Source organism: Elephantulus edwardii, unplaced genomic scaffold, assembly GCF_000299155.1.
Source record: "Elephantulus edwardii isolate Elephantulus edwardi_28Jun2011 unplaced genomic scaffold, EleEdw1.0 scaffold00159, whole genome shotgun sequence".
Lineage (NCBI taxonomy): Eukaryota > Metazoa > Chordata > Mammalia > Macroscelidea > Macroscelididae > Elephantulus > Elephantulus edwardii.
The window spans coordinates 3800521-3819780 of NW_006399909.1; the positions used below are offsets into that span (position 1 = coordinate 3800521).

At 36.5% G+C, this 19260-nt stretch overlaps 1 protein-coding gene across 1 annotated transcript in view; it reads left to right on the plus strand.

Moving 5' to 3' along the window:
• CDH12 (cadherin 12, type 2 (N-cadherin 2)) overlaps positions 1-19260 on the plus strand; it is an 851782-nt gene that overhangs the window by 435752 nt on the left and 396770 nt on the right. The window contains exon 3 of the mRNA XM_006895122.1: positions 8475-8769. Within this exon, the coding sequence (XP_006895184.1) occupies positions 8475-8769 (295 nt within the window). The remainder of the gene's footprint in view (positions 1-8474; positions 8770-19260) is intronic.

Genomic DNA, 19260 nt, shown 5'->3' on the forward strand with positions numbered 1-19260 from the left:
GCATGGAGATTGCTCATTGGCTCTTCAGAAAAGCAGAAGTTCAGTCCCAAGCCAGCCACTTGCTGTTGATGCCAGTTAAAATACAGGGTTTTTTTCAGTAAGTGTTTGTTCACTTTGTGGTCAGCTAGTTCCTGGAACATAAACGTTTACACAAGACCAAAAGTACAAGTTCTTACAACACTGTGTGTGGGGACATTGTTCAAAAATTTTCCTTTTAAAACCACAAAACAATCAAGGAGATTGTTCATCTTTCTCCCACAAACAGCTGGTGCATTTGAGCAGCCTGCACATGGAATGGCAGGACAAAACTTTATACATTTAAGTTCAGAGTTCCCTATCATGACAGACTAGAATTGTAAGTTATTTTATTTCAGATCATCACAGATCAACAAAAGACTGAAATTTTCAATGGTTTAATTTAACTTATATCCAAAATTAACGCCAAACAAAAAATTGAATGTATTCTCTTATAAGAGAATTGATGCCTTTGAACTGTGGTACTGGAGAAGAGTGTTAAATGGACTATCAGGCGAACAAACAGGTTTGTCCTAGAGATAGTGAAACCAGGTTGTTCCTTGAAGGGAACCATTCTAAGGCTTTGTCTGACATACTTTGTGTGTGCTGAAAGGAGGGACCAGTCTTTGGGGGGTGGGGCATCATTCTTGGAAGGGTGGAGGGCATTGATGAGGTGGATTGATATAGTGACTGAGTGACTGGGATAAGGAAGATGTGTCAAAGACAGTAAATTTGGCACAAGATAGAGCAGGTTTCAGGGCTGTTGTACATCGGGTCACTATGAGTCACAAGTGACTGGAAGGAACATAGCAACAACAACAACAAACATCACAATGGAAAAAATGTCTGTCAGGGACATCTTAAAAGTGCTTAAGAGCAATGATATCAGTTTAAAGACTAAAGTGCCTCTAATGCAAGCCATGGTATTTTAATTGCTTAGTTAAAAGATAACCACTATAAAAATAAATTACACCAAAAACAGTGGCATAGTGGCAATAAGCTGTGCTGTAATTCTGAAGGCAGACAGTTCTAATCCACCAACTGCTTCACAGGAAAAGGATGGGTAATCTCCTCCCCTGCAACTTACTGCCTCTGAAAACCTGAGGGTCAGCTCCTGGTCAGTTCCTACTCTGTGGGACACAACAACAACATCTGAAATTTGAACAATGAAAAAGAATGTGGAAAGATTACTTGATGTCTTAAATTTATGGTGTTGGTAAACCATATTAAATATTCTATCACTTTCAAAAGAACAAATAAAACAAAGTGAAATAGATGTCTTGGAAGTGATACAATCAGAGTGCTTCTTCAAACCAAGGTTGGTGAATTTTCATCTCATGTACTCTGAGGTGGACCAGCCAATTTGCTGTGATATCATGATAAGAAAGGTAGAATGTCTGTGCAAGAGAGGAAGGCCCTCAAGTATGTGAATTGACACTGTATCAGTGTGATTAAGCATGGTGCAGGTGAGGCAAGGTTCTTCTCTGTTCACAGGGCCACCGTGAGGCCATCCTAGAACAGTAACAATGCGATATTAAAGCTTTCGTTTTTTGCCAATGTCTACAATGCATCTTGAACATCTTCCTTTGGTAACACTGATTTTTTTTTTTTTTATTCTACTGTATTTCATGAAATTTTTCAGAGTGGATCAATTATTTTTGTTTCAGTTGTTCTGTGTATTGCTTCCTTTTCTTTTGGTAAATTGTGCTTCATTCAAGATTCCCATAGAATAATTCAGAAAACTGTGATTTTTAATTTTTTCTTCAGTTCATTCAGCTTGAGAAATGACAAATGTGCTCTGAAATTGTTATTTTTGTAACATCTGAAATTTGTACATTTTGTTATAATATTTTTATTTGCCCTGGAAATACTCACCAAGTTGTGCCAAGAAATCTGGAGGGAAACTACCTGGTCTACTTACTGGAAGAGATCGAACTTTATTGCCATTCAAAAAAATAGGTGACCCAACAGAGTATAGAAATTATCAAACAATATCACTAATATCACATGCAAGCAAAATCCTACTGAAGTTTGTCCAAAAGTGACTTAACCACTACATTCATAGAGAACTACCAGAAATACAAACTGGCTTTAGAAGAGATCATGGCACTAGAGACATTATCATCAATGTCAGATATATCTTGACAGAAAGCAGAGTACCAGAGGAATGTCTATCTGTGTTTTATTGATTATGCAAAGGTAGTTGACTGTGTGGATGACAAAAAGCTGTGGCTAACCTTGAGGAGAATGAGAATTAAAAAAAAAAATACTTGATTGTGCTCATGCAAAACCTGTATTTGAACTAGAAAGTCATTCTAAGACAAGAGCAAGGAAACACTTTATAGTTCAAAATCAGGAGAGAAATGCTCCAAGGATGTCCTGTCTCCATACTTTTTCAGTCTAAATGCAGAACAGGTAATTTAAGATACTGGGCCTTATTGAGGAGGAATGTGGCCTCAGGATTGAAGGAAGACTCTTCAACAACCTGTGTTATGCAGATGGCACAACCCTGCTTGCTGAAACTGAGGAAGGCCTGAGTGTTTGCTTCAGAAGGTCAAGAATTATAGTCTTCAATATGGATTGAAGCTCAACATCTAGAAGACAGAGATTCTCACCACTGGGCTAATTGGCATCACCATGATAGATGAAGAAGAGTTGAGGTTGTTAACAATTACAGCTTGCTCAATTCTACAATCCACACTCTTGAAACTAGCAGTCAGGAAATCAAAAGATGAATTGCACTCAGGAATCTGCTGTGAGAGACCTCTCCAGAGTACTGAGAAGCAACAATATCAGTCTAGAGACCAAGCTGTGCCTGAACTAGGCCATGGTCTTTGCTGTTACTTTTTGTGCATCAGAGAGCTAGACAATGACTAATGATGACAGAAGAATCAATGCCTTAAAGTTGTGGTGCTGGAGAAGAGTCTTGAATATACCATAAACCAATAAGAAAACTAATAGGTCTGTCTTGAAGAGGATGAATCCAAATTTTTTTCTCAGAGGCTAGAAGTTTGGAGTTCTGTCTCACATACTTTGGGCCAGTCCTTAGAGAAGGATATCATGCTCAGAAGAATGGAGGGGCAGTGCAGGAGAGGAAGACCCTGGATGAGAGGAATTGATACAGTAACTGGGACAATGGGAGTGGATGTGTTGGAATCAGTGAGACTGGCTCATACAGAACAGGCTTCAGAGTTATTGTACATAGGGTCACTATGAGTCACTGGTGACTTGATGGAACACAATAACAACATTCTTAAGTTAGGGAACTCTGGTAGCTTTGTGGCAAGAAGATGTTCTGTAGTCCTGACGACATGGATTTTAAGGCCACCAGCTGCTCTTTGGGAAAAAGGAAGGGCAATTCCCTCCTGTGTGATTAACTGCCTCTAAAAATGTGCGGGAGGGCCAGTATGGGTCAGTTTTATCTCTATAGTCCTCAACAAAAACTATATTCTCAAGTTATTCTTTGAAATCTTCTCTTCAGCCCTCTTACATCATCATTCCTTTCCTTCATTTTGACTGCTCAATTTTGAAGAGTTCTGTTGGCTTAATGATAAGGATTTGCCTTGGTAGCCCAAAGGTCAGTGATTCAAATCAAACAATTGCTCTGTAGGAGAAGGATGGGAAATCTCTAGCTGGAAATCCTTCTGAAAATGACATGGGGAGTCGGTTATGAGTACAACATGTTGAATAGGAAGTTTCTTTTCTGACATTCATTTTGGCCTTTCCTTTCACTTTTCTATTCTTAATTACCTTTTGCTTTCTTCGTGAATAATGTCCTTGATGTCATCTTACAATTTGTTCTGGATCATTAGTGTTTACTACATCAACTATATTTTTGAGGTACATTTTAAATTCAGGTGTGATAAACTCAATTTGGCTGTCATGGACTTTAAAAATGTTCTTCAGTTTCAATTTTCACTTTCGTATGAGTAATTCATGATCTGCTCCACAGTCAGCTAGTTGCTTTCATTTTGCTGTTTATATTATGCCTCTCCAAAGTATCTTTGGACAGATGTAGTCAATTTGATTCCTAGGAATCAAATTGGGTTGGAATCAGTGAGGCTGACTCAGGATAGGGCAGGCTTCAGAGCTGCTGTACATAGGGTCGCTATGGGTGGCAGGCAAGTTGACAGCACATAATATCAAATATATCATCTGCCAACCAAATTATTTTTGTTTTGTAGAAGAAAATTCTTGAATATCCAATAAAAGGAAAATAAATTATTAAACAATAGAATTAATATTTGAAAAAATAACCCTATCTATTTTAAGGTACCAGGAGGTTTCCAGACCTGGTTGGTGAGCTTGGTGCAACCTTGCAAAGTTACTTCCTGGAAGAAATTTTGCAAAAGCATACAACACAGACAGAATGATAATTAAAGAGATAGGAGAGTTTGTTAAGAAAGAAGGACACTCTCAGATGAAGAGAGTAGACACTGTCCCCTTCTGGAGACCTCAGTTAAAAAGGCCATGGTATTTCCTGATTCATCTATAATATTTGCAACTTCTGCACTAGTTGACTGTTTAGTGTTATTTTTTTTATCTTTAGCCAACTAGGTTGATTGTTAGCATGCACTAACAGACATCTAGAACAGTACCCAGACTGGAGATTACCACAACTTCAAACTGGATTCAGAAGAGACTGCGGTACTAGGGGTATTATTGCCAAAGTCAGATGGATCCAGGCTGAGAGCAAAGAATATCAGAAGAATGTATATTGGTGCTTTATTGACTAAGCAAAAGTGTTTGACTGTGGGGATTATAATAAGTTATAGCTAACATTGAGAAGAATGAAATTCGAGAGGACTTAATAGTGCTCATGTGAAACCCATTTCTAGACCAAGAAGCTATTGTACAGACATAGCAGAGGAACACTATATGGTTTGAAATTAAGAAAAATGTGTGTCAGGATTGTATCCTTTCCCCAGACTTTTTCAACCTGTATGCTGAACAAACTATTCAAGAACCTTGACTCTATGAAGAGGAAAGTGGGATCAGGATTGGAGGAAGACTTATCGATAACAGTTGGTATGAGGATGACACAATTTTGTTTGCTGAAAGTAAGGAGGACTTCAAACACTGCAGAAGAGCATCCGTTGCAGGCTTCAATATGGATTGCATCTCAACATCAAGGAAATACATTTTTTAAACCATTGGACTAACACACAATTATCATGATAGATAGAGAAAAGATTAAAACTGTCAATGACTTCACCTTACTTGGATTCACAGCCAGTACCCTTGGTACTAGCAGTCAGGAGATCAGGAGGCGTAGCGCACTGGGAAAGTCTTCTATCATGGATTTCTGCAAAATACCGAGAAACAATGATGCCCATTTGAGGATTAAAGTGTACCTAAGAAATCAGTGATGTTATTTTGAGAACTGAATTGAACCTAATACAGACAATGGTCTTTTCAATCACTTGCTAAGCATCTGAGCGCTGGATAGTGAGTAAGGATGACAGAAGAAAAAAATTGATACTTTTGAGTTGCGGTGCTGGAGGGAATACAGACTATCCAATGGACTGCCAATGGAACAAACAGATATGTCTTGAAGAAGATGAAGCCAGATTGCTCCTTGGAAGCAAAGGTGGCAAAGCTTTTTTTCCTGTGTACTTTGGGCATGTTGCTAGGAGATACAATTCCTTAAAGAACATCATGCTTGCAAAGGTGAAGGGATGGTGAAAGAGGAATGCCTTCAACCAGATGGACTGACCCAATGAGTGCAGCAATAGGCTAGGGGGTGTCAAGAGATTGTGAAGTTGATACAGGACGGGACATGGTTCAGACCTGATATTTTTTGGGTCATTATGAATCATATTCAATTCTATGACACTTAATATTAATAGCAATTTACTCCACCTGCTGCTGTTTTGTGTTATTTCCTGGCTCCTCTCCAGAGTCTTTTCACCACCCTCTCTTTGTTCTTTCTCTAGTCACTATCATTCTTTAAGTTAGTCTTATTTTTGAGCCTATTAGTGCCCAAAATAACAATCCACATCCTTTCCTCTAGTCGGTTTCAGTGCAATAAACTCTGTGGTGAGCGTGCTAATTCTCTCACACAGTTTACCTTCATTACTTCATTTTCAGTCTAATTTCCAATGGCATTTTACATATTTCTTCTGAAGCTTTCTTAAATCTTTTCAAAAGTCACCTTTGATTAGATGCTCAAAGGTGGAGGACTGAGGAACAGCAAAACTCAATTCAATCTGGAACTTGCCTAGAGTTAAAACCCCATTTCTCTTTTTATTCTTAGGTCATTTTTTAAAGAACATATCTCTGATTTTTACTTACTGAAGATATTTTTGTAGCTTTATGTACATTATTAAAAATCTACCTAAACTTGTTATTTTTTTCTCTTCATAATATTCTTACGTACTCTTATAACCTTTGGTTATTGGATCTAAATTACAAATGCTTATTTTGAATTGAGCTTCTGCTTCTTTTATGTCTCTTAAGAAAATTTGAAAGAAAAAAGCAGCAACTACCATGTTGAATATTTTAATAGTGAATTAGATAACATTAAACTCAAAATTTGTAATTTGAAATGTCTAAATTCAAAGAACTCTTATTTGAGCTTGCTTTTATGCTTAAACGTTCTATTCATTTATAGGACTTTGTGATATGGGGGACGATTTAAAAAAGAAAATACATGTACCATTATAGCACTTTTACTTGAAAAAATATAAAAATATTAAACATCTCATGTATTTGAGTGTGTTGTTAGGAGGAGTCAATCAGATATGCTTAGAAATGTGGAGGCTCAGTGTAAGAAGAGGAAAACTCTCAAGGAGATGAACTGACATTATGACTGTGACAATGAGCTCAAGTGCATCAGAGTTGATGAGAATGGCACAGGATAGGGTCAAGTTCAGATCTATTCATACGATTTCTGTGAACTACACTTGACTCAATGGTACATAACAACAAAAGTGAAAGATATCTTTATATCACCTGTGTGTTATTTTTAATAACACATATGGAGAGAGGTGAATATAATCACAAATGTTATAGACATAGATGGTAACACTGGTGTCTTAGTAAATGTGTAGAGATCATGGTTATATCCTCTTCCATTTTTCTCTTAGACCGCAGTTTAAGAAACACTAACTCAGCATCCAAAGATATTTCTCTTCTCTTTGGCCTTCTTCCTTAGTACTATTTAAGTATGTGTTATTTGAATCTAAACAGCACAAAATTGATGTTTCAAAGAAAGTAACTTTTTTTCTCCAAAACGTCTCTATTATGAAATATCAAATGTGTAACCATTATTGTTTGGTGTTATTGTGTTGACTATGACTCACAGTGACCCTCAGAACAAAATATCTGAACCTTATGCTATCTTGTGCCGTTCTCATGATTTCTGATTGTTCGAGTCCATTGTTACAGTCGGTGTATTACTCCATCTTTTTGGAGGTTGTCTTCTCTTTCTCTCAGTCTCCGCGTTTCCCAGCATGATGTGCTTTCCAACTGGCAGCTCTTGACAATGTGCCCAAAGTTTACAAGACACAGTGCAACCTTGCTTCTAAGGAATGTCCTGGTTACTTACTCCAAAACAGACTTGTCCTGTGCGTGGCTGCTAATTTTACAGCTTTTACATGTGTATTCTTGCTTGTTCATACTTTTGTCTTATGAATACAGCATTAGTCTGTCATATTTTTTGTACTGAGATGACTTTCAAAATGAAATTATCCCTCATGTTGAGATATAAAATATAGAGCCTAAATAAAAGCAATCTATTTTTATGTGAATCTCAAAGTATAAAAGTTGATTTGACCAAGAGTTTGTCTGAGTAACGTTGAGTAACTGATTCAAACTCCATTTGCTAACATGAAATTCTCTAGTACATATATCTGAAAATACTATTTTTTGTTTGTTTTCTAACTCTAGCCTTCATTTAAGATGAAGATGTAAAATGTTTTCTAGAATAATTCACCTGTGTTTTTTATTCAGACTTTTGCTTCCTAACTTCAAGTTATCTAGAGACACTATTCCCTTGATATTTATGAGTAACTTATCTCTATAACAACAATTATTTAACATGAATATAGTTAAGATATCTGTATTTTATTTTGGAAAATAATCCATAAAAATGAATTCAAAATAATGGAATCCAAGCTTTACTAATAATTGATTTTTATGTGTACTGATATATTTGGAACTGTACTTTTTGCTTTAATGTCTATGCCTTATCTTGGAATTAATCAAAAATAAGATGAGTCCTTGATAGACATGAAGCAGAAGAAAAGGTTACTACAACATGAGCAATAAGAAAAAAGGTGACTGTGGAATTATTTTTTTTTTACTTTTCTATTAAGATTTTGCAACAAAGCATTGAAAAAAATTAAATGAAACTTTAAAAAATTTCTTCTGATAAGTAATTATATGAACTAAAATGTAATGTGAGATTATCCCATTAATGAGTGTATCTTTTCTCTTTTTCTCTCTTCCTGGTAAAGCTCCATTCCGACTTAGACAAGGGAGAGGGCACTGTTAAATACACCCTCTCAGGCGATGGAGCTGGCACTGTTTTTACCATTGATGAAACCACAGGAGACATTCATGCCATAAGGAGCTTGGATAGAGAAGAAAAACCTTTCTACACCCTTCGTGCCCAGGCCGTGGACATAGACACAAGGAAGCCCCTGGAGCCTGAATCAGAATTCATCATCAAAGTGCAGGATATTAATGATAATGAACCAAAGTTCTTGGATGGCCCTTACGTTGCCAGTGTCCCAGAAATGTCTCCTGTGGGTGAGTACGTGAATTAAAATTCCATCACATGATGTAAGACTTTTAAAGCAAGTATTCTTTTCAAGTTTAGGCCCACATCTAACATTGAACTTGCAGCCTGCAAAATTACATACTCCTTACATGTTTTGGTGTGTTGTTTGTTTGTTTGCTTTCCCTATTTAGCATTTTCTTTGTCTTCCAATCTTAGATCAATCACTAGGATCTATGTTTTACCATTTTCTCCAATCTGTAGATTTCCCTATATACGTAGAATCCTTTTGCATTTTAATTGCAAAATTCAATTTGTATTTAAATTGAATCTCATTTTGATTCTGTGCACCTACAAAATGCTAGACATCATACAAACTAGATAGCAATTAATGACTCGATGAAAAGAATGCAATGTATCACATAGGAGTCTAAAGGCAGCTCTCAAAGGGGTATGTTGACTATTTGTAGCTGTTGCTAGAGATTCAAGGAGGATACTACTCTTTTCTTTGTATCCATAGTAATTCATTAGAATGATGTTATTAATTTGGAATGTGAATATCATCATTTCTATGGAAAAACATTACAATTACACTGTATTATCACTATCTTTCTTACTAACTGTAATTTTAATATAATGTTCAACTATCAAATTCTCATAATTACATGTAAAGGATTGCTGGTAGCCTGGTGGTAAGAAACTGTCCTGCAGTCCCAAAGCAATGGGATTCAAATCCATCAGTTACTCTGAGGGAGAAGAATTAGCAATTTCTCTCTTGTGATTTGCTGCCTGTGAAATCCCACTGAAGGATCAGTTATGAGTTGGTTCTGACTCAACTGCACAAAACAATAATCCTAGGGATGTACAAAGAAAGCTGGTGGTGCATTTGCTGAAGCACTTAGCTATTATCTGAATAGTCAAGGATTCTAATTGGTCTGTTGAACTGATGGATAATGGATACCACAGTCCAATTCTACAAAGATTTTCAGGCATGGACATCCTACAGAGCAGATCTACCTAGTCTTGTAGCTTAGCTGTAACTCTAGACTGACTTTATAGCTGTGGCTCTGGTATTGATGTTGGTTTTGATTGATTTGTGTTTTAAATTTTTTAAAAAAATAATAGATGTTAAAAGAGTTGAGAAGCTAAAACATACAGGCTTTGACACTAATTTGAAATATAATTTTATCCCTTTATTTTGATTGTGTATTCCTTAAGTTGTATAAAAATAAGTTCTTATATTCATCATATTTTTAGTTAAAGAAAATAATCACTGCTTTATACAACTTAAAGACTGTAGGTGACGAATTGTCCAATTTTGCCAACATATAGCATTCCTTAGAAGGCTTAAGCTTCACCTATAACCTTCTGGGATATGCAATAAATATTGCACAAACTACCCTGAGGGTAGAAGCAGATTAGTGATTGTAGAAGTTGCCATATGAATTTAGCACATATGCATTTGGAGTTGTGCCTATGACCTTATCAGCTATGCAAAGACAATATTCTCCTCTTGACCAAAGAAATAAGCTAAGAGTATTTCACTTAACTTTAAAGTTTCAGTGCTCATTCTTAGGGATACAAATCTACTGTTCTGCTTCTACTACAATTTTTAGAGTTGTTTTGAGTATTTTCTCTCATGGAACAATTCCTAGAGATTTAGAAACCCAGGTGAGCAGGGGTATGTTTCATCAGTAAATATAAAAATGAAGATCTTTGTTAAAATGTTGTCTTGATCTTAGTATATGAAAGAAGCTACAGTTTGCAAGAAACACATAAGAATTTTTAAAAGATAATATTTAGTACATCAATGAGTTAATTTGTGTTTCATAAAATAAACTGTATAATTAGCATAGATGCTTGAGATTACTATCATTTTTGCATTTGCTATTGTTGTTGCTCTTAGGTGCCATCAAATTGATAAAGACTCACAGCAATCATTTAAACAGACCAGAGTGTACCCTGAGTAATCGCCACTATATCTGTCATGTTTGAGATAATTATTAAAGTTATGCTGTCAATCCATTTTCAGAGACCCTTCTTCTCTTTACCTAAACCTTCACCTTTATCAGAATAATATCTTTTCCAAGGACGGGCCACTCATCAAAACATGCTCTAAGGATGTGAGACAAAGTATCACCACTCTTGACTTCAAGGAATATTTAGTTACACTTCCTTAAGCTAGACTTATTTGTTCTTTATGCATAATATGATATTTTCAGTCCTTTTCTTCAACACCACAATTCAAAGTTACTGATTATTCTTCCATTATCTTTATTCATTGAGATAGTCTGCTGTCAGAGACCTCTCCAAAGTACTGAAGAGCAGTGATGTAAATCTGGAGACTAAGGTGCAACTGATACAGGCCATGGTCTTTGCAATTATTTGTTATGTATCAGAGAGTTGGACAGTGACTATGGATGATAGAAGGAGAGTTGAAAAAAAAAACTAAAAAAATTAAAAAGAAGGAGAGTTGATGCCTTTGAGCTGTGGTGCTGGAGAAGAGTGTTGAATATATCATGGACTGCTAGGAGAACAAACAAGTTCGTCCTGAAGAAGGTGAAGCTAGGCTGCTCCTTGGAGGCAAGGATTCTGAAGCTTCATCTGACATAGTTTGGACATGTTGCAAGGCAGAATCAGTCCTTCGGGAAGGACGTCATGCTTGGGAGGATGGAGGAACAGTATAGGAGAGGAAGGGCCTCGATGATAAGGACTGATTAAATCACTGGGGTAATGCATATAGGTATGTCAGAGAAAATAAGATTGGGAAATTATGGAGCAGGGTTTAGGGCTGTTGTACATAGGGTCGCTGTGAGTTGCAGGTGACTTGATGGCACATAACAAAAACAACAATCTTTATTCATTATCCAACTGTTAGATGCATAAGAAATGTTTGAAAATGCCATAGTTTGTATCAAGTTCACTGTAGTCTTTAAATTGACACCCCGATCATTGGCATTGTAAAGAGGATCTTGACAACAGATTTTGCCAATGCAACACATTTTTTGATTTCTTAACTGTTGCTTCCCTGAGTGGTGATTGTAAATCTAAGTACAAAGAAATCCTTGACAGCTTCAATCCTTTCTCCATCTGTCATGCTGAGGATGCTTTTTGGTCATATGGTGAGGTTCTCTGTTTTGAGAAGTGATCTAATTTGAAGGCTTTCATCTTTGAAATTATTCAAGGCCTTCCTTTCTGCAAGTAAGGTTGTGTCATTTGCATACCTCAGGTTGTTTATAAGTCTTCCTCCAATTCTGATACCACGTTCTTCTTCACAGAGCCCAGCCTCACTAATGACTTTATCTGCACACAGATTGAATAGACATGGGAAGAGTATGTAACTGTGACATACACCTTTCTTGATTTTCTATTGTGCAGTGTTCTCCTGCTCTCTTTGGACTAAAGCCTCTGAGTCTAATTATAGGCTTTGCATGAGCACAATTGAGTATTCTGGAATTCTCATTCTCTCCATATTATTTGCAACTTCTTATAACTAACTATTGACTTGTGTTAATGTTATGATTAACTTTGTTAATTGTAATTGTTAATGTTATGATTAACATTGCAGGAGTAGCTTCCACTTCCTAAACAACATGCCCCTGGAAACTCGGTGAACTTTGAAAAACGATGATAGTTGTAGAGGGGCTTCAGGTCTTTTGTTCATAGTGTCACTATGATCCATGCTCGACTCTACAACAATCAACAACAAAATTAACATTGACTAACAATTGACTAACAAAGAGCATCCCATGGACTGCTAGGCAAACAAATGTGTGTGTGTGTGTGTGTATATTGTTGTTGTGTTGATCACCTTCGAGTTGAGCAGCATTCATTGTGACCCTGTGAACAAAAGGCCTGAAAGCCTTCTATTGACATTTATAAAAATTCTTAGAGTGTCTAGAGGCTTGGTGTTTAGGAAGTGGGTGCCACTCCTGCTTTCAATCTCTCTCTCTATCTTAGAGAAGGTGCAGCTAGTATTTTCCTTAGAGGAGAAAATGATGAAACTTCTTCTCATATACTATGGGTATGTAGTGAGAAGATCCAGTTCTTGGAGAAAGATTTCATATTTGGAAAGGTTGAGGGTCAGTGAAAAAGAGGAAGACTATCAATAAGATGATTGACACAGTGTTTGGGGCAACAGACTCAAGTATACAGGATTGATGAGGATGGTGTAGAGCTGGGTTTGGGCCTACTGTTCATAGGTTCTCTAACAATTCAAAGAATCTGCTTCTCAACTCCATATTCATTCTGCTTTGCTTGATTGGCTGTTGCTGTGGTTGTTATTGACTACCAATGAATTGAGCACAACTCATCATGACCCTATGAATAAAAGATCTGAAGCTTTTCTATAACTATCATTTCTTAAAGTTCATAGAGTTTCCAGAGGCATGTTGTTAAAGGTAGTAGATGCCACTCCTGCTTCCAAACCTGCCTTAAACTGGGAGCTACATCAAACATTGTCCACTATGGGTAACCGTTATGCCAGTAGACACCCCAATTGCATAAGGTTCAGCATCGCAGCAACCCCAGGTTACCTCAGTATAGCAAATTGACTGAAGAGTGCTGTATCACTTAGAAGAATATTCCTACAAAATATAATAATAACTGACTTTTAAATGCAAAGGCCCTCCCCATGTTGTGTTGACTGTAAATAAGAGGTGTAAATAAAAAATAAAACATTAGTGTTGTTATTATGTGCCATTGAGTCACCTGCAACCCAAAATGACCCTATGTATAGCAGTTCTGAATCCTTCTTTGTCCTGAGCCAGTCTCACTAATTCTGACTCAGCAACCCTCATTTCTCCAGTTACTATTAATTATACAAGTAAGATATTAATTGTATAAGTAAGATAAAGTCATTGACAGTTTCAGACAGTTCTGGATTTATCTTAATGTTACCTATCAGTCCTAACACAAGGATCTTTGTTTTCTTAACATTGAGATGCAATCCATATTGAAGAATGCTGTGTTTAACTTGCTGCATCAAGTGATTCAAGTCCTCCTCACTGTCCTCTAGCAAGGTTGCATCATCTGTACAATGAAGGCTATTGATAAGTCTTCTTCTAATCCTTCCTTACAATCCTTCTCATTAAGTCATCCTCTTAAATAATTTTCTCAGCATAAAGATTAAATAACTTTTGAGAAAGGACACAACCTTGATGCTCACCTTCCCTAATTTTGTGATAGAGCGTAGGCTAGGAGTAGAATGATCAAATTTTGCACATTCAATGACATATTTCTTATAAATACCTTTTAAAAAATGTTATATTGTATAAAACATTTGCATGCATTGTATTTCATTCATATACACTGCATTTCACACATTCTTTCATTCACATTGTGTTTCAAATGATCATTCATGCACATATTGTGCTTTACAAAATTAATCAACACTGATAAATGCCTACTAGTACCCCGTCTTTTCAAGTCTATACTGGGTCTTTCCTAGCCCCTTCATTCTCTGCTTTTACCTATCAAATTATATCATTTTAGTGATTATGTTTCTCCCCACGCTTTGCCTCTTGTCTCCCCCACCTCTTGTGAATACTTTTAATAAAAAACACAAGCAGTGATTTTACAATGCACTTGCTAAATGGACTACATAGAAATCAGAGTGACTTCACCTGTGGAAGAAATCATTGAAGAAACATTATCAGTAGTTAAAACCATACCCGGTGCTGACTGTGGAACAGACCATTAATTCCTCATATGCAAGCTAAAATTGAAGGTAAAAAAAAATCCATGAAAATATGATCTTGAGCCTATCCCTCCAGAATTTAAAAATCATCTTAAGAATATGTTTGAAGCAGGATGATATCCATGAAGGGAACAAAAAAATCACTACAAAGATAGGGGAGAAAGGGAAACAAAACAAAAAATCCAAACAACCTCAAATGTATGTTGGAAGAGACCCTGAAAATTGCACTAGACCATTAAGAAGTCAAAATAAAGAGAAAAGATGAGGTAAAAGAGCTGGACAAATTATTTCAAACAGCAGCTCCAAAAGACAACACAAACTGTGAGAGCAGAATTTGCATAAACCTAGAATTGGAGAATAAAAAGGGAAGGACTGTCTCAGCATTTCTCAAGCTGAAAGAACTAATATATCATAGATTGACAAATAATAAACAGAATCAACACTGATCTATACCTACTATCACCCCAATTTTTCAAGTCCCCACGGGTCTTTTCTTGCGACCAGGGTACTCCTTGGCGGCCAGGATGGTGAGACTCCATCTCATATCCTTTGGATAGATTATTCAAGGGAAAATCATGTCACACTTGGAAGTTGACTTGATCAACAAAGGCAAGGAAGGCCATCATGATAAATAACAATGGGACTACAGCGATGTTTTAAGCAAAGACATTGTGGTGATGATGTAGGAGCAGGTCATTTCATTTTCTTGTAAAGAAGGTCAACTCTTAGGAGTTGGAGCCGATTTCAGGGCCCCTAACAATCATAGTTCATGGTAACGTTAAGAAAGATCCATAAAATCCCCTATATGCCAGTCTCTGTTCTTTTATTAATTCCATTTCCTTTTCATAATTAGGATAATCATATAATCCTTATGGTCAAATGTATTTTCCACCTTCTGATGTGCAGATATCTTAACATTAATTCAACTAATTGCCCTGTCTTGTTCACTACATCAATCAGCAGAATGGCATCAGTGCAATAGACCAGTGTGCTATCTTGAGGAAGGGAAAGGTAATTAAGGACGTAAGGATAGGTCCACCTCTAAAGCAGCACCATAAAAAAGATTCTGCTTTCCTTGTTAGCCAGATGAAACTCTTTCTCCTCCTATTTACTAACAGATGCCAAGGGGGGAAGTGTTTTTCAGATGAATAGTGTATGTCAGTTACCACAGGAAGTGTCACTTTTCTTGGACAGTAAAACAACAGCTGTAACAGAAATTGTAATTGAAGTTACAACTTTGTTAAGTTTATGATATCCCACTGTAATTTTCCATATCTTTTTATAGGGATAGGGACAAGCTAAATGGGCAAGTTGAATGAGGATGTGGTTAGAATCACTATTCCTACATCTATTAAGTCTTTAATGGTGATATTAATCTCTGAAACACATCTAGAAATTTAGTACTGCTTTTGATTTATAGCTTTCCAAAGTAGAGCACATTTTAGGGCTTTCCACTTGATACATTCTACCTATAGTAGTGTCATCCCCAAGGCTTGGAGTTCTAGGGGCCTAGTGACAAGAAGCTGTGCTGTAATCTCAAAAGCACATTATTCCAGTCCACCAGCTGATTTGTGGGAGAAGGATGCGAAATCTCCTCCTGTGCAATTAACTGCTTCTGAAAACCCACTGGAGCGTTAGCAATGGGTCAGTTACAACTCAATGGTGCAGAACAGTATCTGATTGGTAAGTATGTTTTTTTCCAATTGTGCATCGTAGAACCAAAAATGTAACTGGATCCACTGGGAGATGGAGCTGAGCTAAATCTGCATTGATCACCTGACCTCTATAAAACTTTGTTCTGACTGGTAGACCATCATTCACTCCCTCACTCACTTGTTCACTCACTTACATATTGCTTCTGAAAGGTTCTGAGGCATAATGGACCCTCCACCAGATTTCTAAGAGTGTAAACAATAAGAAAAAAAACAAAAAGCACCGTACACCAAACAACCAAACAAAACCTACAAAACCTGTCCTGTTTTTTCCCCTCAGGATCCTCTGGTGGATTTATAATACAAAAAAGGTAAAGTCTTTGGATTAGCAGTGCAATTCTCTAGGCTACTAGAGCTCCCTTTACCACACCGGAGTGGATATAAACAGTTCAGGGTGGAAGAAGGGGAGCTAGCAGTTTGGAAACAAACTAGAGTTGCAGCTGAAGCCTTAAGTCAGTTTTGTTTTTATAAAAAGAGTAACAGGCAACATGAGGATGGCTTTATCTGACCTCTAAATATAGGGGATATGTCCCTGCCAACAGCATCCATAAACCAATTCCTGTGAGGCCAGACATGGCCCACACACTCCCACTCCTCTTTCTACTAATTACAGCACCAATCCTACTGTCCTACTTTGTCCAAAATCCATTGAAAAGCTGAAGACCTCACAGTAACATACTCATGATTAAAGGGTTTATGTTGTTGTTGTTGATTGTCGCCAAGTCGAACATGTCTCATAAAGTGACCTTGTGAACAAAAGGCCTGAAGCCTTTCTTTCTATAACTATCCTCATGTATCAAAGTTCATAGACTTTCCAGAGGCATGTTGTTTAGGAAGAGAATGAGGGAAGTAAAAAATTACAATTCAGATTGGCAAAAGAATACAATTTCTTAGTCAACACAGCTTCTGAATTGTTCTCACAGGCCCTGCAGACTTGCAGAGTTAGGCTAGTGTTACAAAGCTCTCTCATTAGTTCTGCCAATTATGGCTTCGCCCCATTCCCACCTCAGTCCTCTGGCAAACTTGGGTGAATGTTCCAAGCTCTGGCTCCATGGAACAGTATTCCCAAGACCTTCTCTGCCTCATGTCAGGTCTGTTGTTCTGTCCTGTGTTTCTGGATGCTGCTCCTGTAGACCCCAATCTGAGTGGCACAGGAATCTTTGGAGTCTTATGAATCTGTGCTGCATTCTCTGCGACATCATCTAATTTCTGCTGCTAAATTGAATGGCACAAGTACTGGATTTTATGGCACAACTCGTCGATCTTCTTGTGGACAGACTAACATATCTGATTTGATCTTGCTCATTCATGGGGAAAAGTCAAACTCAATGACTGAGAATGGTATATTGAACAAGAAAACCTTGATTTCAGAGTTTGTCTGCCAGGTTTTGTTATTTATCTCTAAGTGACCTAACCTTTTTTTCTTAAGGTTTCAATTGATTGCATGAGGCTCATTACATTCTCTAGGAAAACTTAAAATCAATTATTTGTAAATATTAACCCCATCTACATAATAGCTTCATAGCAAAACTTACTATAGACTACTGTTTAATATTACCATTTAATTTTCAACAACAACAACAAAAAAACATTTAAAAAGACCTGTAAGGAAATAGCTTTCTATATAATATAGAACCAAAGATATAATAATATCAAGATAAGTAACATAATACACTATGGAAATTTAAATCTAATAATAATCATTCATCTGAAAATATAGTGAGACATTAAGTCTGAATTTAAAATTAACTAGAATGGAAATTGGAAAGAACAAAATTGTATATAGAGAGAAAGTTGGGAAGATATTTAAGATTTAATACTTATGTCACAACGGGATATATTTAGTTCCTTAAAGTTGAAGAAAATTCTAGGGGATCCATCAATTCTCTAAGAGAAAGGTCATTCTGTTACTAGCTGTTTCAAGCTCTAATATGCCTTATAAGTAATATTCAGAGATAAAATACTTTTACTTTGACCTAAGGAAATTACTTAATGATCCAGATATTTCCCAACTCAAAGCTACTCCTTGGAGACAAATTTGGACTTTATGAATGTGGTCTTAATTCTTTAAGATCACTCAAGTAACAATGAATTACGGTAATGTGCACCCTTTAATGTATGATGATTATGCATCAGTAGGACATGCTGTTAGGTTACTTCTCCTAGAGTGCTGACAGGTTTAGAGTGTTTAAATACATAGTAACACTTTTATAGTACCATCTCTTCTTCTCTGACTAAATAAGTCATTTAGAGGCAAGTGGACTGCACTGTCTATAAGCTTTTATGTCACATTTTAGATGCTGTAAATGATAAATTATGATTTGTTGTAAATTCAATAATGTCTTATGCACTAGTCAGGTTCAAGGTGGCTACAAATCTAACCCGGGATGTGTATTCATTAATTAATTGTTGCAACTACCTTTTGTTTTCCTTCTAAATTGTATGTAAAAATGAACTCATCTATATTGATTTTAAAAAAAAGGTCACTGCTTTATAGTTGGAGCTAACTCATAATGGACCCTTATGTTGGGTTTCTGAGACTCTCAGTAACAAAGGAGGAGACTGTCCCACTGAATTGCTGGTGCCTTTGAACCACCAGAGAAGTCCACATTTTAGTTTAGTAATGCAACTCTCTACGAAATATTCTACCAGAGATCCTTATGTATTGTATTGTATGTCCCAAAATTATTCAGAACAAAATAAATATCAATTATTTGAATGGTTTTTTCTAAAAGTTTTATGACTCTTAAAAATGTCTTTAGAAACATTAACTTTCAATATCAGATTATGTGATAACTCAGAATTCTTATTATGTTTACTGAAAAACCTCACCCCACTGCAATAGGATCAGAACTCTTCCATTATTGACCTCCAGGTGGTTTTCAGAGGCTGTAAAACCACAAGAGAAGAAACAGCACATCTTACTTCCTCCAAGATGTTGGTGGGTTCAAACCATATGCTTTTGGATTGACAGTGCAACACTTTGCTATTAGACCACCAGACCTCCCTTATTATATTATATCATATTTTAATATTCTATGAGGATTGCCATTTCCTTCAAAGCAGCCTGAACTTCTTTCATCACCATAGGCTCTTGCTCATATGTTGTTTCA